This window comes from Epinephelus lanceolatus, chromosome 17, assembly GCF_041903045.1.
Source record: "Epinephelus lanceolatus isolate andai-2023 chromosome 17, ASM4190304v1, whole genome shotgun sequence".
Lineage (NCBI taxonomy): Eukaryota > Metazoa > Chordata > Actinopteri > Perciformes > Serranidae > Epinephelus > Epinephelus lanceolatus.
The window spans coordinates 1,275,754-1,299,902 of NC_135750.1; the positions used below are offsets into that span (position 1 = coordinate 1,275,754).

The 24,149-nt window shown below is 45.8% G+C and overlaps 2 protein-coding genes across 3 annotated transcripts in view; one reads left to right on the plus strand and one right to left on the minus strand.

The window, feature by feature from the left end:
* Window positions 1-23,890, minus strand: LOC117248168 (glutamate dehydrogenase, mitochondrial-like). Its single transcript, XM_033612935.2, has 13 exons — window positions 23,328-23,890; window positions 13,681-13,761; window positions 12,059-12,114; window positions 10,547-10,610; window positions 9,255-9,349; window positions 6,585-6,764; window positions 5,234-5,371; window positions 4,727-4,864; window positions 3,967-4,047; window positions 2,658-2,781; window positions 2,421-2,512; window positions 2,263-2,325; window positions 1-270 (listed from the first exon to the last, which is right to left on the minus strand). The coding sequence occupies exons 1-13, from the start codon at window positions 23,752-23,754 to the stop codon at window positions 151-153; spliced, it is 1,659 nt and encodes a 552-aa protein (XP_033468826.2). The 5' UTR covers window positions 23,755-23,890; the 3' UTR covers window positions 1-150.
* Window positions 23,583-24,149, plus strand: part of shld2 (shieldin complex subunit 2) — a 12,637-nt gene continuing 12,070 nt past the window's right edge. The window contains exon 1 of one of the 2 annotated variants that reach the window (XM_078161012.1): window positions 23,583-23,725. The gene's annotated coding sequence lies outside the window, so the exon portion shown is untranslated. The remainder of the gene's footprint in view (window positions 23,726-24,149) is intronic. The other variant, XM_078161013.1, reaches the window with a different exon arrangement.

Sequence of the window (24,149 nt, forward strand, 5' to 3'; positions counted from 1 at the left end):
GTAAACAGACGTGATGATAAAGGAATGAACACACACTGACACACACACACACACACACACACACACATTCATCCACACTGTAAACGCTGCAGAGGTGATGGAAGACAGACGGGTAACAGACAGACAGACGGAGAGACGATGGAGGAGAGCCTATGTGAAGATGAGGCCGGCCTCGTTGTAAACCTGGAAGACCTTCTCGATGGCGTTGACGTACGCCGCCGTCCGCAGGTCCAAACCCAGGTTGTACTTGTTGGCTGTTCGCATGATTTGCTGCATGAGAGGGAGGAAGGATGTAGAGAAGGAGACAAGGAGAGAGGAGAGAAGGAGAGGAGGAGAGGAGAGGGATGATGTCAGTGTTGTTGACAGCTGGTCTCTGCTGCCCCCCGCTGGACAAAAACAGGTACAGCTGTTACACATTGAGCTCATGACAGAGGAAGACTTCTGTCGATGATGATGATGATGATGATGAGTGTGAAGGATGAAGGTCGCCTCCTTCATCAGTCATCAGAGAGCTCTGCTGTTTGTTGATTAGATTTATTAGTGCAGGTTTATAAATCTGTTGAATAGTTTTGTGTTCACAGTTTCTTCCTGCCGCTCGTGTCGTCTCTCTCAGAACTGTGACGTTCTCTCAGAATTTCCCCTTAAAGTTAAGAGTAAGTCTTTGTGAAGGTAAAAGTTATTCACAGAGCATCTCAGACCTTAGAGGAGCTCCTCAGGTGAAACACTGCTCAGAGCAGGACTTTAAAGGCCCTGACACACCAAGCCGACGGTCGACCGTCGACCAAAGTCGGGCCGTCGGTGAGCGTCTGTCGCCCTAGTTTTTGCGGTGTGTCCCGCACCGTCGGCACTTCGGCGTCTGCGGCTTTTTGGATGATTGAGCATGTTGAATCGGCAGCGGAGCTTGTCGGTGAGAGAGATCACTCTGATTGGCTGCTCAGGTTTTATTTCCTCGCCCCTGTAGCGAGTGAATCTGCCTGTAGTGAAACCGGGGCTAACCGGTGCTTCCTCCTCAGGCTCCACTTCACTCAGCTGCCCCACAGACCCGCTGCTTCTTCACACTTTAACCTGAATAACAAACCGGAGCTAGCTGGGAGCGGCTAGCGGAGCGTTAGCCGCAGCATGACCGGAGGGAAGCACAGCCAGTTAGCCTCCGCTAGTCTCTGAGCTAGCCCCGGCTCTCCGTTTGGATCCAACCGGAGCACCGAGCCCTGGATTGTTATTCAGGTTAAAGTGGGAAGAAGCAGCGGGTTTATCGGGCAGCTGAGTGAAGTGGAGCCTGCGGAGGAAACACCGGGACCGTCTGGATGTGATAGTCCGTGGAGGTGCTGCGGTGCTCGGCTGCACAGATAGGAAACCCCTCGGCTGACAGGATGTACCACTCTCTCACTCCGCTCTCTCTCACGCAGGCGCAGAACGTACGTGCTACTTGGCCGTCGGATGTAGTCCGTGTAGTGTGTTCGAATACAACTGACACAGGGCGACGTGAGGCGACGTAGACGACGCGACAGTTGGCTTTCGTCGCTGCTAGTTCTTTGATGTCGGTTTGGTGTGTCTGCACCTTAAGAGGTTTAAAGGTCGTACACCCTGCGTTTTTTTGCGCCCTCAGAGTCGTTTTCAATGTAGACGCACGGCAGGCGTGTTCAAAAGCCACAGCAACGCCATTGTGATGCACACACGTTCCTGAGCACCTATTTTTCAGGGCGTGACGGCTGCACCTTAAGATAAACTGAGCTCAACTTATGAAACGCAGCAGCGCACCACGTGCCATGTGATGAAGACCAGCCAATCACAGCTAAATTACATTAATCAATTTAGTTTAATTAAACTAAATGAATCACTGCTAAATTATTTTAAACACAAGTATCAGCTCAGAATGTCACAGTCGCTGCTTCTCTATTTATTTTACTTTACTGTAATTTAATTAAATATCTGTATCTCTGTGTGTGGACAGTATGGAGGAGCTATACTTTATATTTCACTGTGAAACTGTGAAATGACACATAAATTAACCTTGACATTATTTTCTGAGCACGAGACGTGAGGCTCTAATGAAAACTTTAATTTCATCTTAATCTGGAAAACAAGACGTTTAATTTCTGTTTTTGTTTATTTAAAGTCTTAAATTCAGAGAGAAACAGAACGTTTCAGGTCAGACCTCGTACAAACTTAAAGCTGTGACTTTTAATTAAACTGATTCAGACACGAGACGACAGCACATTAATATAAAGTGTGTGTGTATGTGTGTGTGTGTGTGTGTGTTACCCTGGCAGAGCGCTCCATGGTGAAGGCCAGACCTGAGTGAACGATGTCCTTCTCAGACGCTCCCTGTAACCAGACCACACGTTTACAACACCACAGAAGAAGATGATGATGATGATGTAATATTGGTAGCAGTGTGTGTTATGAGTGTGTGTACTCACAGAGATCCTGGCTTGGAACTCAGACGTGGGGACGACGGGGATGGCACCGCCGTGTTTCCCAAACTTCCTCTCTAAACTCTCCTGAACCGACACTGAGGAGACACAGACAGGAAGTTTGGTTTAACATCTGATCGGTGATCAATAATCGGTGAGATCAGGCTGATATCTGAAGTCACACAGAGGAACGCTGAGGTGACACTGAGCTCCATCAGTGTGTGACGTGTGTGTGTCCCTCACTGAGCAGGTGGTAGTTTGAGTCCCGCTCATATTTGAAGGTGAGTCGACCGTAACTGACGTGATTCAGATTCTTCAACCACTCAAAGTACGAGACCGTCACACCGCCGGCGTTCAGGTACATGTCCTGACACAGGACAGAGGACACGAGAGGACGCCAGGAGAGAGGAGACGAGGAGGGAAACGAGAGGAGGAAACAAGGAGGAGGATGAGAAAAGGAAACAGGAAGAGGGAGCAATAAGAGGAGAGGAAACAAGGAGGGGGAACAAGGTCAGGAAACAAGGGGAGGAGACAAAAGGAGGAAGAAACAGAGAGAAGAAGAAACAAGGAGAGGAAACAAAGAGAGGATGCAAGGAGGGGAAATAATGAGAGGGAACAAGGAAAGGGATCAAGTACATGGGAGAAGAAGAGGAAACAAGGAGAGGAAAAAAGATGACGGAACAAGGAAAGGGATCAAGATGAGAGACCAAGGAGAGGAATCAAGGAGAGCAACAAAAAGTACAGAAAACAAGAGGAGGGAACAAGGAGACGAGAGGAGAGGAGCGGAGCGGAGCGGAGAGGAGAGGAGCGGAGCGGAGCGGAGAGGAGCGGAGAGGAGCGGAGCGGAGAGGAGAGGAGCGGAGAGGAGAGGAGAGGAGAGGAGCGGAGCGGAGAGGAGAGGAGCGGAGAGGAGAGGAGAGGAGCGGAGCGGAGAGGAGAGGAGAGGAGAGGAGAGGAGAGGAGCGGAGCGGAGCGGAGAGGAGAGGAGAGGAGCGGAGCGGAGAGGAGAGGAGAGGAGAGGAGAGGAGAGGAGAGGAGAGGAGCGGAGAGGAGAGGAGAGGAGAGGAGGGGAGAGGAGCGGAGAGGAGAGGAGAGGAGAGGAGAGGAGAGGAGAGGAGAGGAGAGGAGGGGAGAGGAGAGGAGAGGAGAGGAGCGGAGAGGAGAGGAGAGGAGAGGAGAGGAGAGGAGCGGAGAGGAGAGGAGAGGAGAGGAGAGGAGAGGAGCGGAGCGGAGAGGAGCGGAGAGGAGAGGAGAGGAGAGGAGCGGAGAGGAGAGGAGTGGAGAGGAGTGGAGAGGAGCGGAGCGGAGAGGAGCGGAGAGGAGAGGAGAGGAGAGGAGAGGAGGGGAGAGGAGCGGAGAGGAGAGGAGAGGAGAGGAGGGGAGAGGAGCGGAGAGGAGCGGAGCGGAGAGGAGCGGAGAGGAGAGGAGAGGAGAGGAGAGGAGAGGAGCGGTGGAAACAGAATCAAATAAAATTTTATTAGTCAGATTTTCCTGTGACGTTAAAAAGAGATTTAACGTTGACATCTGATCGTTGTTATCGGCGTCCACTTACTGGGATCACCATGATGTTTCTCTCCAGGAAGATGCGGTCGGCTTCGGGCGTGGTCGGACCATTGGCTCCCTCAGCGACGATCTGAAAGCAGGACAGACACCACGTCAGTTTGGACCGTGGACGAGACAGGTGTGACGGTTTGATGACACGTTACGTGTGCTAGCTGTGTACAACGACCCACCGTCACACACAGCGAACAGCAGTTAGCAGCTAACTCAACGAAGAAGAACAGCAGCTGTAAATGGGCTGAGGGTGTGGGTCAGGTTTAGGGAAACAGTCTTCGGTACAACCCTTGCATGCTGTCTACAATCACACACTGGAGCGGCGTGGCGCTGCCATCATTTGGTTCTGTGTAAAAATGCAAAGGCGGCGCAAAGACGGGACGTCGATTTGGACGCTTTAGTGTGATCTCTGTGTAAAACCGGCTCCTGCAGCAGTGTCGAGTTCATCTTTAAACTTCAGTGTCACACATTTTATTTTATGACATTATCTGGTGACGTTTAGTTTAGTGTAAATACAAACAGAGCCTTATCATCACAGGGTCATCTACCAGCTGTAGCAGTCAGTCTGAGGTCACGCACACACACACACACACACACACACACACACACAGACAAACGTCCAAGCTGATTCTCCAAACTTTAATTTCAGCTTGACGAATGTTTAAAACTCAAAAAAATATCATGTTATGATCCATTAAACTGGAGAAATGATCAGATTATTGACTCTGTGTGTGTGTGTGTGTGTGTGTGTGTGTTACCTTGGCCTTGATCTTGTGTGCGTTGCTCTTGGTCAGCTGCTTCTCGCTGGCAGCAGGGACCACGATGTCACATTCAGCCTCCAGGATGTTTCCTTCATACGGCGTGGCGTTCGGGAAGCCCACGATGGTCCCGTTGTCCTGGAGACAGAGGATAAATAAAGTTAGTTCAATAGATCCTGAAATGGAGGTGTTACAGAGGCTATTTCACAATAATCCCCCCAAAAACAAGGTGAGATTAAACACAGAAGTCAGAATTATAAAACAGACGTACATTAAACCTTCTGCTGGTTTTAACATGAGACGACACTGCTGCTCCAGCAGGTGGCGCACTGCTCTGTCGTTTTAATCAATGTCTGCTGATTCTCAATTTAAAGCTGCAATATTTAATCTTTATTCCAGTCTGTTACTTTATCACCAGTACAGACCAGTCTGTAGTCCTATATGTTTATTTGTCACCAGTACTGACCAGTCTGTAGTCCTATATGTTTATTTGTCACCAGTACTGACCAGTTTGTAGTCCTCCAGCTCTTTGGGGTCGATGCCGTTGGGGTTCCAGATGTTTCCGTCCATTTCTCCAATTCCGACGCACTTTGCCCCAAAACGATGAAGGTAACGCATGGTGTGAAGACCCACGTTACCGAAACCCTGCAGACACAATAGAGGGTAAATTAAAACCCACCCAGCCCAGGTGTCATTGTTAGCATGTTGATCATAGACGTATAGCTGGACCTCAAGATGGCGCCAGTTCAGTCCAGTGGAGTTGCTCGCCTGGTGCATACGCCAATATTTCTTTCTAGCTTCCCAGTTTTCTTCGTGGTATGTGGCCAACTGAATATACACGGTCATGTTTCTTCTCTGGCTCCCCCCATGAGTTCCTGCTCTGCTCTTAGACTTTACATTTTGATGACATCACAGATTTTAAATCTCTGTTCTCAGCTCCAGGATATTTAAATAAATCTAAAACCTCCGTGTTACTTGAATAAGTAAACGGTGACCAACGGGACCAGACTGGCCGACCCGTATGCTCTCACTCAGTGGATGGGTGATGTCACAGGAAGCCAATCTTACAAAGGAGGACCACACTTGTTTGTTTTGCTATGGAAGCTAACGTTAGCTAATGTGCTAAAAAGTTAGCGTTGCAGAGAAATCCAATATTCAAAGAAACACATTTTAACACTCCTATGTAGCCTACAGCCCTGTGGGGGAGAGGCAGCTGCACCTCCAGGTGACAACATGATGTCACTGTGACATCATCGAGACGTCGGTGTTATAACAGTGGTCTATGGGGAAAATGCTTTTTGGGTATTTTTTTGCTGCAGTACTGCGAGTGGCCACTGGGAAAAACTGGAAGCCAGGCTGAGTAGCATTCCTGGGGGCCTGATGCTGGTGTTAGCATTTAGCTCAAAGCACTGCTGTCTCTAAGCAAAGCTTTACAGAGCTGCTAACATGGCGGCAGACAAACACACCCTGGATGATACAACACTCCTCCTGTGTGTCACGCTGCTCATCAGACGGAGTTACAGTTTAAGCTTCTCTTGCTCAAGAGCACAGTGTTAGCAGACACTAAGTCTGTCTCTCAGTGAGCTGAAACCAGAAACCTCAGCGTACTGTGTCATAATAAAATCCAGAGGTCTGTGTGTTGTGGGTCGCTCTGACTGTAATTTAACTGGGGGAAAACTTGTGGCTTTGATTGAGTCACCGATGACTCATCAGCGAGGATTTTAGGGATCACATGAGGACGCGATGATGGAAACAGTGGTGAGGCGAGGAAGAGTTTTCATTTCGTGGATGCAAACTAAAGTTAAAAACACAAACGTATATAACCAGCTTGTGTAAATGTGAAGAAGAGGGAGCGTGCCTGGATGACGAAGGTCTTGTCCTGGAAGCCGGGACACATCCCCAGCTGGCTCATGTACGCCGCCTCATTGATGAAGTTCTCGATGCCGTGGAAAACTCCTCGGCCGGTGGCGGAGATGCGACCGTGGATTCCTCCCTGACTGATGGGCTTCCCGGTGACGCAGGCGTGAGCGTTGATGTCCTGAAGAGGAAACACAACCAGACAATGGACGAAAAGTGACACTAATATCAGACGTTTAAAACAGACTATAGACAATCAAAAAACATTGATACTGGACAATAGAAAACAATTTTTAAGATGTTAAAAATGTAAATATTGGAGATTAAAAACTTCAATCTGACAAAAAATGCTGATAATGACGGGTTAAAAACATAAATGACTGACAATATAAACGCAGATGCTGGACATTAAAAAAATGTAGATATTGGACGGTAAAACAACGACACTGAGTGGTAAAAAATATATATTGCTGGATAAAATACAGATATTGGACAATAAAAAAATGTTGATGTAGATGGTAGAAATGAAAATATGGAAGGGCAAGACACACTGATATTTAATAGTAAAATACAATGTGAATAATGCAGGATAAAATAGGTAGATGCACTAGACAATAAAAAAGCTGATATCAAATGAAAAAATATTAATATTGGACTATAAAATCATTTATATTGGATGATAAAAATGTAGACACTGGGTGATAAAAACATTGATATCAGGATGTAATAACGATTATATTTAATAGTAAAAAAGCTTAAATATTGCAAGATAAAAAACGCAGTTATTGGATAATAAAAAACAGATATTAGACGATATTAATAACAGAAATTGGATGATATAAAAAATAAAGATATTGGATGACAATAAAAACGTGCACAGTGGACAACAATAAGAAACGTCTGCTAAGTATCTGATCACACCTTTCTGAGGAGGCGGAGCCTGAATCAGAAAACAGGTAAAGACACACTCCCTCCTACATCCCAGGTACCAGCAGACACCAAGGTAAGCTGTTTGAAAGCCCCGTCTCCACCGAACAGTTCAGTCCAGTTCTGTACCAACAGAAGCGTTCCTTAGCGTCCCCATGTTTGGTCCCCCCTCTGTTGGGGTACCTAGCACACAGATCTGGTACTAAAAGGTGGAGCTAGAAACCCTGCAGTCTGATTGGTCAGTAGAGGACGCTCACTCTGGTTTTATGTAACCTCTGTTCATACATCAGTAAACTACAACTATAAAATGAAAGAGAAAAAAATAACTTCATTCACTGGGCCGACTGCCGGCAACTTTTAAGGTGGAACGTTAACTTGTAATGTTACTCAATGCATGAGTTGATGACGTGAATCCATCAGCACACCTTAAATTTCACTGTGACAACTTTGACCATCACTTTAGTTTTTATATGACACACACTTTTAGTAATGACTTTAAAAATATAGATTAATTTGGAGCGGATTATGTGAAGGTCATATATTCTAATCCTCACTTCCTGTGGGCTACAGCAACACTAAACCCCTGAGCTTGCCTGAGAAGGACTAAATGCACAAAGCTGCTATTTTTAAATATCCCATGGAGAGAGACTCTCACTGCAGCCTGTTCTATTTTGTTGTGAAAATGTGGGCGTGCAGCCTCGTTCTGTGGACGATAAACCAGGTGCAGACTTCCATCTGTGTCACCGCTGATGAGGAAATACAGCGAGTGCTGGACGGAGCAGTGAGTGACAACAACCCCGCCCACATTTAAGAGGACTGTCTGAACACACCGAGGGTCTAGGTACCATGTCTGAAGGCTTACTGCTGGTTCCAAAGGTGCTGGACTGAAAGGGTTTGGTGGAGACGGGGCTTATGTGGGGTTTCCCGCAGACAAACCCAGGGAGTCAGAACCCAACCCTACAGATCCCAGCAGACTTTAAGAGGAGGAGCTTTACCTTAGACACTGGTCCCCGAGACATTAGGATGAGGGGGTCTGACTGCCAACAACCAACAACAACAACAGCTGTGATTTCAAGTGTGAAGCAACAAGACAAAAAGACTTTCTTTACTGCGGCCGTGAGTTCTGTGAACGCACCACAGGCTTATCTGTCTGCTTCAGTCTGGTTTCTGGAGGTACTACAGCTCCCAGTTAAATCACACACAGCAGCTGAACTCAAACTGATCCAAAATACACAGACTGTCTGGATTTATCAGTCGATCACCTTCTGTGTCTCTGCTGTATTTGTTTTCACATCACAAACAACTTGTCTAAAATCTTTTCTCCTCTCTGTGATGTGACCACTGAGTCATTAACGTAGACATGCAAAAAAAACAACCAAACACAGGAAGTGAAAGGGCAGCGGAGGAAAACAGAAACAACTGCACTTCCTGTGTTACCACGGCAACGATTCTCAGCTCAGTGTAAACGTCTGGAGTTTGTTTAGGCTGCAGAGATTTCAGGAGATTTATTTGCACTTTGGATTCTGTAGAAGAAAGTCTCTTATTTGTTGTTTCTCTGTGTTTGCTTAAAAAAAAGACACTGAGCATCGTGTGCACTCAGAGAGTTCCCTCGTCTTCACCTGGATGCTCCAGCAGTGTAAAAAATATCAGGCCCCGTTCATGTTTTTCTTTTTGTACATTTTCATGTGAATGAATCATCTTTACTGACAGTAAATGCAGATCGTCAGTGAGAGCTGACACTCACATAGTGTCCCATGGTGGTGGCGAAGGTGTCGGCGATCCAGGACATCTCCCTCTCTCCGGTGCTCATGTCAGGAGCAGGAACGTCGATACCAGGTCCTGCAGAGCCACAGAGACGCCAACAACACAACCAGTGATTATACACACACACCTGTCAGGTGTCTCAGTGTTAAACAGGGTTAAAGCTTTGGGTTTCTGTTGTTCTTTCTCAGCTGTGTTGTTTCCTCAGAAATGCTCTTTACAAACTGCATAAAAATATTTAAACTAATCAACAAATTAAAATAAATACGACTAGAATTACCGCCCCACCGAGTTCCAGTCTCCATCCATGTCAGTGAAAACATGGATGCTTCACACACAGAAGATCTATACAATCAGCACAGGTTCAAGATTAGAGTCACCAATTCAGTATCTGACCAAATGTCTCCCCTTCTGTTCCTGAGATATGACGTTAAAACATGATGATGACCTTCATTATTTTATCCTGTTAGACATTTGTGTCAAGTTTGGTCAGAATTAGTGAATGAATTCTGGAGTTATGGATGAAAACATGTTTTGTGACATCACAGTGACCTTTGAGCACAATATTCTAAACAGCTCATTCTTCAAGGCAAGTGGACGTTTGTGCCAAATTTAAAGTACTTCCCTGGCTGTGGTCTTAAAATATCACGTTCACAAGGACGAGACCGATGAGGTCACACTGACCTTTTTGACAACCAAAATTCTAATCAGTTCATCATTGAATCCAAGTGAATGTTTGTGCCAAATTAGAAGAAATTTCCTCAAGATGTTCTTGAGATATCACATTCACAAGAATGAGACAGACAAGGTCACACAGCCTCCTTGACCTTTGACCCCCAAAATCCAATATGTTCAAGAGAACAAGAACGAGACCAATGAGGTCACACTGACCTTTGAAAACTAAAATTCTAATCAGTTTGTTCATCAGTCCAAGTGGATGTTTGTGTCAAATTAAAAGCACTTCCCTCACGGTGTTCCACCACAAAATAACAGGGGACTTTTATTGTGGAGAATCTACAGGAAATGAAATGTGTTTATCACTGAATTACCTGCGCTTTGTTAGAGACTTTCCTTCAATAAAAACATGAGTTTTGACAATATGATGTTTCACTGCAGCAACAATAACAGGGACTTCAGCCGTGGATCAGCCTGCTGCTTTTAAACGCCATCACTCAAGACACGCCGACATCAGTTAAAGACACGCCTTCAACATTTAGCCCGCCCAGGTGATTTTCATTCAAATGACTCTGAGAGTTTTGGAGGTCGTTCACTCACCGATGAAGCCTTTCTTGGCAAGCTCGATGGTGAACCTCCTGGTGATTTTCTCCAGCTCGTTGTCCTGAAAACACACAGACAACACTCCATGAGACTGATTTCATCTGAACATCTCACACTCACAAAGAATAAAAATATTGAACAACAACAGTTTCTGTAGAGTTCACCAGATTATAGAATGTCATATAATAAAGATCATACTGGTCAGAGGATGATGGAGAACCAGTCTGGACAAAAAGGTCAACAGTTATTTATTAAATAAGATGAACTTGAGCTGCTTCTGGTGCAGAGGGCCCTGGGTTCCTCCTGGTGCAGAGGGCCCTGGGTTCCTCCTGGTGCAGAGGGCCCTGGGTTCCTCCTGGTGCAGAGGGCCCTGGGTTCCTCCCGGTGCAGAGGGCCCTGGGTTCCTCCTGGTGCAGAGGGCCCTGGGTTCCTCCCGGTGCAGAGGGCCCTGGGTTCCTCCTGGTGCAGAGGGCCCTGGGTTCCTCCCGGTGCAGTGGGCCCTGGGTTCCTCCTGGTGCAGAGGGCCCTGGGTTCCTCCTGGTGCAGAGGGCCCTGGGTTCCTCCTGGTGCAGAGGGCCCTGGGTTCCTCCTGGTGCAGGACCCGGCCTCATGTGTCCAGAGTGTGTAGACAGTTCCTGGATGATGAAGGCATTGATGCCATTGACTGGCCCTCTCGTTCTCCTGACATAAATCCAGCTGAGCACCTATGGGGCGTTATGTATCGGTGCGTCCACCACAGACTGTCCAGGAGCTCACTGATGCCCTGATCCAGGTCTGGGAGGAGATCCTCCAGGACCCCATCCACTGACTCATCAGGAGTCCAGATGTTGTCAGGAGGTCATACAGGCAGGTGGGGGCCGTACACACTACTGAGTCACATGATGAGTTGGATCAATCAATTTTTACTTTGATTTTCGGTGTGATTTTGAATCCAGCCCTCAGTGGGTTGATGATTTTGGTTTCCACTGACTGTTGTTAGGTCATTTTGTTCTCAACGTGTTACACAGTGTATATCAGTACAGATTCTAGAACACACTCTGCATAAAGAGGCTTCTTACTTTTCTACTTTAACTTAAGTAAAGTTTTAAGTTGCAGAATAATTCACGACTGTTCCTCTCTGAACATCATGATAAATCTGAGGCTGTGTCAGAGGCACGGTGTCAAGTGCACCGCCACAGGCCAAACAGTCACACATGCTTTGAACAGCGCTGCACTGGTCTGATCTGATTCCTGGAATACCTTCATGTCAGAGGTCAGAGGTCAGCAGGCCTCAGAGTGAGGACGGACGTGTTGTTGTTGCTGCAGCAGAGAAAATGGAAAAGAGCGAAGGGCGAGCAAACATTTAAGCGGAGACAGAAAGTCATCGACTCATCATGTTAGAGAGGGAGAGTCTCTGCCAGCTGATGGCTCAGCGTTTCCTGTTTGGGGGGGGGGGGGGGCGTTAAAGGAACACACCGCTGCCCTCCTGATGAGTTCAACCTGAGTGACGAGACACTTGTTTGAACTTACAGAGTACTTCCTCGGGTTGATCTTCACTCCAGCTTTGGCTCCACCAAACGGCACATCTGGAACACATCAGATTAACAATGTAACACCACAACTAACAGCTGTGTCACCACATGAACAAATACGACACACACACACATTTCACACTGCACTTGTTCTTATTGTCTAGGACTCTGAGTCAGACCCAAACACACCTGGAATAACGTCCCAGACGATGTCACACAGCTCCGAATCTCAACACTTTTCAGTAAAGCTAAAAACGCTCCTTTTCTACACCTCCTCCAAACACTGTTTTAAATGATGTGTTTATCTGTGCACCTCTTGTCTGCACGTTTGCTACTTTTACTGGTGACTGTTTTAAATTATAAATCATTTGGTAATTAATTCTTTACTCTTTTATTGTACATCTGAACCCTTTATTATGTTTTATGTTTCATGGCTCTGCTGTAAACTACAAACAGAACTGCTCAGAACTTACATTATTCTCCTGGGGATCAATAAAGTGCTTCTGATTCAGATTTTCCCTGATTTTTAAATATTGATTTTGTTGATTTTGCTTCTTGTTTTTATTTTCTTTTATTGTATTTGTCCCTATTTTGTTTTTAATTACTTGCTGTATGAAATGTTCTGTACAAATAAACCTGTCTTGTATTATTTTCTCTGACTGTGTTTGGTTTCATGCACCAAAAAGAAAATTCCTTGTATGCATCTGTGTGTGTGTGTGTGTGTGTGTGTGTAGATGAGGGATTGGATCACTATTAGAGACGCAGCAGCTGCACTCTTCTTGGCCTCTTCTGATGTTTGCAGCGTCCGACCTGCCCATTCTGATTTTCTTTTTTCTAACGTCGGGTTCAGACGACACGACACCAGCCTGATGCAGAGTCGCAGGATGTTGGCTTGGATCGTAAATGACAAAGAGTGTCGTACACGATTAATCCATCATTTTATCTCGTGAGGTGTGTCACAGTAGACGACGACCAGCGCCACGTTTGGGATGCCTCACGACGTTCTAACAGAAAGTCTAGCATGTTTGATTTTCTTTTTGTCCGCCACAACTTCTCCCGTCACTTTAGCGTTACTCGTCTGAGACTGACCGGCTGGTGAACCGTCACGACCGACCAAGCTGACAATCAGCTGATTCTTGACACCAGCCGATCGATGGGTGCATCTGTTGCCATCTTTAGGAGGAGCAGCTGCTTGGTTGGGCTCAAGCTCTGTATTTTATCGTTAACCTTGGACGGGCCAAGTTCAGGCTTTGGAAGTTTGACGGTGGTGGAAGGAGCATGCTAACATGTTTCCTAACCTGGCAGTGATTGAATGTTTCCACCATCCAGTCAAAGAGACGGAGAACCTGCTTCATGTGAGGGACTGGAGCCTGGGGGGGTTTGATCAGGGGTGCAGGTCAGGTTGTGGGGCCTCTATTAAGAGTTGAAGCTTTAACTGAGACATAATGACGGCTAATGGGTCGGTTTGGTTCAGGTTGAGAACTCTAGTGAGGACATTCCTGCATTGTGAGGACATTTCACCAGTCAGCACTTCTTCTCAAAGGACTGTTTGTAGGAAGACTTGGTTTTAAGGTGTGTGTGTGTGTGTGTGTGTGTGTGTGTGTGTGTGTGTGCACTCACCAACGACGGCACACTTGTAGGTCATCAGCGAGGCCAGAGCTTTCACCTCGTCTACAGACACGTCCGTACTGTAACGGATACCTGAAAAACACAAACATCAGACATTTTAACATTTGTGAAAACGACGTGAGGACTCTTCAGGACCTGTCACCTGACTAGACCTGAACCTGGTCTCAGGTCAGCTCCTGTCCAGCTCAGACCCCCTAACTGTAGCATCTTTTGTCCCAATCACTATTTATTCTCAACACAGAAAACAAAAAGGAAATAATTGTTTTTGGTCCCAAACCCAGAAACACTTGTTCATGTGTTTATTTACAGCCTTGTTCTTGTTTAATTATTAATTATTGATTTAGAACCTTTAATTAAGTTGATTTTGGTACTTCTTTTTAATGTTTTTTTTTTTTTTTTAAAATGTTAACTTCTTATTTATTTTGTTTTTACTCACTGTTTTTATTTTCTTTTAATGTATTTTTATGCTCCATTAAAAACACGTTTTTGTTTTGTTTAAGTTAAATATGGGAATATGTTTCTTCATGTTTCACACAGCACTCTAAGTTTTATTCTGCTGTGTGTGTGTTCTTCTGTTTCAGCCTCTTTTATCCTCTGTTTCACTTTACTTTGATTCCTCCATAAGCGTGTCTTATTATTTTATTGTCTTGTGGTTCTTTTACATCTCCTCGAAATACATTTCTGTCCCACTGCATGTTTGTTTAAATAAATCTGCTGCCTGAGAGTTTGATGAATCGACTCATCTCAACGAACCTCCCACAGAAATGTCAGAGGAGAAGAGAATGTTGTGTGAGGCCCAGCGAGGTTCACGGACAGTAAATCATCATCAGCTGAAGCTTTAAACGCCCCGCAGCGTGAACAGATGATCAGGGCTCATTCACATTTCTGACATGTTTGGGGGGGTTTCTCTTCAGACCGACCAGCAGACGCTAGTTTGTTCCCTCTGCTGCTGAGATGAGCTGCTGGTGGAAAATCAGAGCACACACAGAGAGTTGAGGGAGTTGAGTGTGAGGCTGCAGATGAGTGTGGAGAGCAGCCAACACATGCAGACCTGTTCACACACATCACTGTAAACACTGCCTGCTGCAGGGAGACTGCACAAAATGGCTGCAGCTCACACACACCAGTGGAAAGTTTTCTGTCTCAGGAACGTATTAAAATGATGATGACTGTTTTACTGGGAGCAGCAGGAGGAGCAGGAGCAGGAGGAGGAGGAGACGAGAGGATCGCTGACACAAAGAAAGTCGGGCGGCAGACAAAGAGGACGAGGCAGGAAGCAGAAAGCTTCGGTGTGAGAGGACTGAGTCTGTCTGGGTGTGGTCACCACAACATTTAAAGAAACAGTACAAAGAGTTTAATTCACCCTCTGTACAAACAGACACACCCTTCACCTCCTCCCACACGTCCAATACTCACAGATGGATTTCACGACATTTGGCAGCTGATCAGATTCAGCCAGAGCAACTGAGGCGCGCTCATCATTTTCATTTTAATGTTCGGAGAAACCTGTGAGCGTTGGCTGATCCAACAAAAAACATTTCACAGAGGCCGTAACAAGTCTCTACAGCTTCTACTTCACAGTGCAGAAACACCCTGCGACAAGTGACCACCCCGTGTTTTAAAGTACAAAAGTATTAACATCAAAACATACTTCAAAATAAAAGTGCTCATTATGAATAATAACCTGCATGAATGTACTGATCAGTTGCGGCCGTTAAAGGTGGAGCTCAATTAATGACTGAATGAATTTAACCCAATAAATTCTCTCTGACAGTTTGTAATGAACTAAAGTTATCACATAAGTGCAGTAAAAAGTACAACATGTTCCTGTATGACGTCGTACAGCAGAAATGTAACGTAGCATAAAATTTGTAAAAATTTGACAGTGTTTTATTTCAGTTTTTTAAATTTCCTTTGAATCTATAATTTCAATCCAATATGTTTTTTTGTCAAATCCAGCGACTATATTCTGCTGACAGTCCGCTCACCGTCTCTTCTGTCTGCACGGGAAAACACCTGGCGTTCAAACACGACCCCGGCTCTGTACACAGGACATAAACAAAGTTTTTCTTATTCATCACAATGAATGAATATTACAGACACTGAACAGTGTTTCAGGTCTCCATCTGCTGGTGAGACGTCACAATTAGGGATGTTCCTGGCGACTTAAGGAAAATTTTACGAGTCGAGTCAACTAGTCTAAAAAGGGGAAAACACTCAGAAAAACAATTTATTGTTTAGTATTTTCCTTTCCTCACAAATATTGTGTGCATCAAGAGCCCTTTGAAACCTTTAATCACAATCCTCAACAACCATGTTGGATTTTAAATGTAGTACGACACACTTTGCGTCATGCATGAACGTGAACACGAACATTTATCGTGGCAAATAGAAGCAGACTAACAATAGAATAATAAATGACGTCCTGTCTCTAATGTGGTGTGTTTGAGATGCAGCTGGTAGCCTCTGCAGCTGTGCTGAGTAACGGCCCAGACACTATCTGTGAGTTTGATTCCTTTATATCCTCCATTATGAAGAAAGAACATTCTCTGCTAGCTTGATGCTAATGGCAGTACTCAGCGGGTTGATAAAGTGCCTCTGCTGTTTCCTTTTTCAGTGTTTCCCATTAATTAACGAAACTATGGCGGCCCGCCATAGTTTAATTTGACCCGCCATAGTTTCTAAATAAAAGATTTAGGCTGCAGAAAGTATTAACTTCTCATGATATAAATAATATCTCGAACGCCGTAGCATTTTGTGCCGATGTGCTCAGGCTGTCAGATCCAGCGCTCGACAGTGCGAGCGTTTCACTCGACTAAAAATACGTGTGTGCGAACTGTAAAAAATATTTAGGGGCACATGTGCGCATAAAAAAAAAATCAGCTGAAGCAGCCTATATTTTTTTCAATAAAAAAATATGATAATCTAACCGCAAATGTTGGAGGAACTCCAGCCGCCTTCCCTCTTCCCCGTGTGACACAGTTATGGGCGGTTTTCCAAGCCACTGTCAGCACAATGAATATAAGTCCCACTGTCGGCAGCGTGGAAATAAGTCAAAGGGCTCTAGTTTCCCGGCGCAGCGCAGGGTGGCGAACCCCGCGCAGAGCTAGTTTCGAGCAGCGCAACACGAGGCGCACTCAGTTTGGTAGTTTGGCAGACCGAGGTGCGCTGAGATGGGTGTGGCGGCGCAGCAGGGGGAGGTGTCGACAGATCCAGCTTGGCGCAGTGACAGTTTTGTGCCAAAAGGCTTCGCTGAAGGTGCGCTAAAAGCTCGCCAACTGAAACCAGGTCTACTGTCAGCGCAGGCGGAGCGCAGGCGGTGTAAGCTGAAGTTTGGCTGACTGGCGGACAGTGCGCACACGTCACCAAAACCTCACAGGCAGGTTTCCAGAATGTCAGGCACATTAACAATGCAATAAATACCCACAAAAAACACTATTCAATGCAACTATCTGCAATCAGCACATAAATGTATCTCTATATCGACTGTCCCGTCACATCTGATGTCAGATCAAAGGGGATTGGCACCGTTTGGCACGTTTGGCACGCGTAATGGAAACCCAACCTGATTGGATTAACACAGCTGCAAACTAATGAGTTCACATCCCTCTCAGCCAACCACAAACAGCCACAGCATCAGATAGGGAGTATATATTCAGCATCTGTCATCTTAGAAAAGTCAAAAGAAAAGAAACAGAGTGAGACTGCGAGAGAGAAAGAGAGAGCGCGCGCGCACGAGAGAAACGCATCATTGATTTACAATTGTGGTGACCTCCTCTCAGGCTACCTTTGCATCATCAGCCCGTGGAGGTCAGCTCGCAGTTCCGTATATTTGGACACTGCGAGCTTGGACCTCCCGGACCAAAACATCAGTTTCCTCCTGGGAGAAGTTTGGCTGTCTGACGCTGCTGCTCTCTTCTGCCATGGCAAATTGAGTAAACTCTCATTACGCCTTTGCGCGGCACATTTAAGGGCGAGGAGAGGGGCTCATTTGATTGGTGTGATGTGTGTAAAACCCACTCCACGCCTTCTCTCCTCCCTCTTTCCAACTTGCGCCGGTAGGAGGGACGGAGGTGGGACGGACGAGTAGCTGCGCCAGCACGCACTTTGTGCCAAACTTGCAAAATCCGCCTGGCCACACCCAGTTGGCGAAGTGCAGGTGCGCTGCGCCCCCGCCGTGCCCGGTCTGCGAAACTAGAGCCCAAAGTGTGGAGAAGAGGGACCGGGAAAAGCGGCGGACCTCCAGGGAAGCCTGCTCCGTTCTCCCCGCAGTTAGGGACCGTTCACCACAGTACTGCTGCTGGGCAGGGTGGAAATAAGTCCTGCAGTTACAGAGGACCTGGAGAATGTTTTAGGATAGTAATAACATTATATAAGATAATCATATTACAAAGATAAGATATATAAGATAATAACATTAAAGACAAAATGAAATTGCAATACTTTTTCAAAACTTGATGATTTTATCTTTCTGTACATTTTGATTCATTTCAATTTCAATTTACAATGTTCAAAATTTTCCCAAAATCCTGTGGGAAACACTGTTTTTACTCTGTGTGCTAACGTCCCTACAGGAAATATCTAAAAGGCTGGGCTGCTGTTGTCCTACAGTTTCCATGGCAACAGATCACTCTGTGTTCCTATTGGTTCCTATTGGGACGTCATGAGGCGTCTCAGACGTGGCATCACCTGTCGTCTACTATGACACACTACACCAGATGAAACGATGGATTATCACGTACGACACTTGTTGTCACCAACGGTCAGAGCCGACACTGTATGACACTGCGTCGGGCTGTAAGCGGGCCGATATGATGTAGTGTGAACCTGGCATAATGCACGTGTTATTGAGTTTGATTTTTTAAAAAGTGTTAATCTTGTATCTACTGCAATAAGAATATTAATAACATGCTGTGTTCAGGCTGTTGATAATAAAATGTGTCAGAGTTAATAAGATTATCATGTTGTCACAACCACAGAGACACTGAACTGAATCCTCCGTCGCCTCAGCGTCTCCAAACTCTTCATCAAATGACTCATCAAATAAAAGACACGAGTCAGCATCACACTGACAGTCTGCAGCCTGGTGAATTATTTCATTCACACCCACAGACGCTGCTGCTGCTTCAACATCAGTCGCACTACAAATAAACAAAAACAAATGAGCAGGTAGACCCCGCATCTCTGTGACACACCTGAGAACACACACCTCAGGTAACCTCTGTGTCCTGAATTAAACCGGATCATTGACATGTCAGCTGATGACGATGACGAAGACGTCGGCGGAGGCTGAAAAACAGGTTTATCATCTGCCCTGCGCTGCACTCAACCCGCACGCACAGAGCACCTAATGTGGATTCATCCGCCGCTGGAAATAGTCCCCAACAAAGACACTGTTTCCTCCTGTTTGTTTTTTTGTTTGTTTTTAGAGATTTCTGTCTTCAGTAGGAACCAATGAGCTCGAAGCTCAGAGCCACAGACAGGAAGTCAGACGCTACTGACAGAAGGATGTGAAAAAAAGAGAATCAGACCAGAGTTTAAATGTGGACAGAAAAGTGAGAGTGCTGCTACACTACACTAAAATACCACATACACTTCATCATCATCATCATCATCATCATCATCATCAGCAGCAGCAGCAGAGTAGAACAGGATCAGTGACCTGCTGGACACACACCTGAACACACTGACAACTGAACAAATACAGTTAGTTATTATACACACACACACACACACACACACACACACACACACACACACTAACTAGCTACATACTGTACGTGTGAAAACAGGATGATGGAACACGAAAATTACTGCTACTGCGACGACTTTTGTTTTTATTTACATTTTTTTTTGACAAATTTAAAAATATTCATAGTTTTTATTGTCTCTCTTGGATGACACACACTTTTAGTAATGACTTTAAAAATATAGATTAATTTGGAGCGGATTATGTGAAGGTCATATATTCTAATCCTCACTTCCTGTGGGCTACAGCAACACTAAACCCCTGAGCTTGCCTGAGAAGGACTAAATGCACAAAGCTGCTATTTTTAAATATCCCATGGAGAGAGACTCTCACTGCAGCCTGTTCTATTTTGTTGTGAAAATGTGGGCGTGCAGCCTCGTTCTGTGGACGATAAACCAGGTGCAGACTTCCATCTGTGTCTCCGCTGATGAGGAAATACAGCGAGTGCTGGACGGAGCAGTGAGTGACAACAACCCCGCCCACATTTAAGAGGACTGTCTGAACACACCGAGGGTCTAGGTACCATGTCTGAAGGCTTACTGCTGGTTCCAAAGGTGCTGGACTGAAAGGGTTTGGTGGAGACGGGGCTTTAATAATACTGCAGCCAGCACTGCTTCTTTAACGACAACTGTTACTGCATTAAGTACAACTTCTGCCATCAATACTGCCACGACATCAAGTACTGGACTGTACCAAGTACTAATACTGCAGCCACTGTAACAGCGTCTGTGTAGCTCCAGTACCAGCTGCTGTCCTGCTGGTTCTCCCTCAGATCACAGACCAGTGAAACCAGCAGCAGTCACAGTTTAAACTGGATCCAGGTTTCTTTCTAAAACCAGATGTTCTCCTGCAGAGAGGTCTCACTCTAATGGGATTAACTCTGCTCGTACTTCACACTGACTGATAAGTGAATTTTGGAGTTGTGAGGAAACCCACGCTGACACAGGGAGAACATGTCAGAGCACCTGGAGGAAACCCACGCTGACACAGGGAGAACATGTCAGAGCACCTGGAGGAAACCCACACTGACACAGGGAGAACATGTCAGAGCACCTGGAGGAAACCCACGCTGACACAGGGAGAACATGTCAGAGCACCTGGAGGAAACCCACGCTGACACAGGGAGAACATGTCAGAGCACCTGGAGGAAACCCACGCTGACACAGGGAGAACATGTCAGAGCACCTGGAGGAAACCCACACTGACACAGGGAGAACATGTCAGAGCACCTGGAGGAAACCCACGCTGACACAGGGAGAACATGTCAGAGCACCTGGAGGAAACCCACACTGACACAGGGAGAACATGTCAGAGCACCTGGAGGAAACCCACGCTGACACAGGGAGAACATGTGGGAGCACCTGGAGGAAACCCACACTGACACAGGGAGAACATGTCGGAGCACCTGGAGGAAACCCACGCTGACACAGGGAGAACATGTCAGAGCACCTGGAGGAAACCCACGCTGACACGGGGAGAACATGTCAGAGCACCTGGAGGAAACCCACGCTGACACAGGGAGAACATGTCAGAGCACCTGGAGGAAACCCACACTGACACAGGGAGAACATGTCGGAGCACCTGGAGGAAACCCACGCTGACACAGGGAGAACATGTCAGAGCACCTGGAGGAAACCCACGCTGACACAGGGAGAACATGTCAGAGCACCTGGAGGAAACCCACGTTGACACAGGGAGAACATGTCGGAGCACCTGGAGGAAACCCACACTGACACAGGGAGAAAATGTCGGAGCACCTGGAGGAAACCCACGCTGACACAGGGAGAACATGCAAACTTCACACTGAAGGGCTCCTCCACCCCAAGGTTCAAACCAGGAACCCTCCTACTGTGAGGTAACAATGCTAACCACTGCATCACCGTGCCGTCCACCAGTACAGCTACTATAACAAGTATCAATACAGCAGCAGAAAAACAAGAGAAAACAGGTCAGTCAGGTATCTGCACCAGAGTTTAAACGACATCCTTCCATGACCACGACCAAACTCCGCCGTGTGTGTCTGTCTGCATGTTTTCACCACCTGAGTCTGAATGTCAGGGTGAACAAACCCAACAAACCCGAGGTCAGACTGAGAAACAGGAAGCAGAAAGAGGAGAGGTGAACACACTGCACCAGCAGGACAAACACACCTACAGGTCAGGATGAACACACACACACACACACACACACACACACACAGTCTGCAGAAACAAGCAGCTGACCGGACTGTCAGCATTCCTGTCTGGGGAGGAAACCTCACCACCTTCAAACACATTAAACCTGCCGACGCTCCGTTCAACATGTACAGATCCATCAGCATGAGTCAATGCTGCACACAATACAGAATCACCCGGACACACACACACACACACACACACACACACACACACACACACACACACACAAACCACACGAGACAGTAACAACCAATCATGTTAGATCTCTTTGCAGCTTGTCTGTGTCTTCACATCTTTAATAAGTTCATTTAAAAATGACTTTATTCTTTATTTTAAAGTCCTGACTGCAGTTAAAACTCTGCACACACAGGTATGAGCGGCAAAATGTACTTTGAGTATCAAAGTTAAAGTCCTGGTTCTGCAGTAAAATGTCCCCTGTGACTGATTCAGGCTACTTCATGTTCATTTTAGAGAGTTATTGGTTTCCAACCTTTGGTTGGGGCCCCTCCAAATGGTCACCAGGTTAATCTGAAGGGTCGAGAGATGGTTAATGGGCGAGGGAAGAACACTCATTTTAGTGTCGTTTCTCCAATATGAGCTTTTATGTAAAATATTATCTTCTGTTTCCTCTTTGAGCCTCAGTTACTTCAATAAAATCACCTGAGGAGTTCAGAGTGGAAATCACTGAACATGTTCTGCAGCACAAGTATAAACTTATATCAAATTAAAATACTCTTGTAAAGTACCTGTAACTGAAAACTGTACTGAAGTACTTGAGTAAACATATTTTCCACCACTGACATGTGGTAAATATCAAGTTATGACTCAGTGTCTTATATTATTATGAATTATTCATCTTTTTATTATTTTCCTTGGTGTACAAGATACATCATGTATATTTTAGAAATAATTTGGGGATATTATCCACAAATTTTTCATATATTTTACTGATATTTTATGAATGTTTTCAAAAGATTTTCCCACTGTTTTCTGTACACTTTACTGATATTTTTCAGATATTTTATAAATGTTTTCCTGAGACTGTCCCTGTTTTTCTGCATGATTTATTGATATTTATCAAATATTTTACCGGTATTTTATGAATATTTTCCTGAGTTTCTGTACATGTAACTGATATTTTTCTTAAACATTACAAGTATTTTATGGTTTCCAGAGATTTTCCCTCATTTTCTTTTGTATACTTTACAGATGTTTTACAGATATTTCATAAATGTCTTGCTCAGATTTTTCCCTGATTTTTTAAATATATTTCATTGATGTTTTTCATATGATTCTAAATGTTTTCCTGACATTTTCTCTTATTTTTTTTTGTACATTTTACTGAAATTTTTCATATATTTTACTGATATTTTACAAATGGTTTCCAAAGATTTTCCCTGTTAATTTATTTGAACATTATACTAATAGTTTTCATATAAATAATTTATTAATATTTTATAAACATTTCCTGACATGTTCTATGTTTTACTGGTGTTTTACTGGTATCTGTCAGATATATTTAATGATAACATATGAGGACATCTGGATATGATTTTCTGATATTCTAATGTAAATAAATAAATACCGCAGTATTGCTGTGATCTTCCTGTAACTTCTTGGAGCTGGTTTAACTTCCCTGACAGTCTTTAAAACATCCCATAATATGGTTGTGACATCCTATCTAAGAGCGCGTGCTCCGGTGCGGGTCTCACCTCCCTTGCAGGGTGTCCGGTGCTGGCTGTGCTGAGCCCGGTAGCCCTCTATCACCTCCCACTCTCCGTTGTCTCTCTTGATGGGGAAGCTGACGCTCAGGACGTGGTTACACGGCTTGATGATCCCCAGGATCCCGCGGACCCGCTTCCTCTTCATCTCGGGACTCTCCCGGGTCTTCAGGCTCTCCACCAGCTGGTCCTCCACGATCGCGGCGCCCCGGTCGAAGAAGCCCTCCACCATGGTGAAGAAGTTCGGGTCGTCGTGCCCGTCCACGGCCTGGCTGTAGCCGCGGTACCGCAGCAGAGACGCAGTCGCCGGGAGCGCCGAGTCAGCAGCGGCGGCGGCGGCGGCGGCGGCGGCGGAGCCACCCGAGGCCAGGACGCTACCAGCTCCCCGGGTGAGAAGCTCTCCGAGGTACCGGTACATTTTGGTGTTTTCAGCGGGTTTACCGACGGCTGAGTTCGGTCAGAGCTGGAGACTGTGCGGGGGAAGGCGAAGAAGTGGAGCGGGGAATACAAAAAGTTGTCCCGCAGCCGCGGCTCCTCCTTCCCGCCGCCCCTTCCTGCTGCGTGACAGCGTGTGCACGTGCGGGTGTGTGTGCACGTGCGGCTGTTTTTCAACTAAACGACACGAGACCTTTTTAACCGGCAGTAACGTCCCGGAACAGTCGCGTGTCTGAGCTAAAGTTTAGCGCTTTAAAACCCGTTTTAAACGTGTTTGTACCGAACATACGTGACGGTACGTCACCGGAAATAAAGCGAAAAGGACGCAGAGATAAAGAAAGTGAAGAGCACGTGGCAGACATGTTTATTTTAAACTGA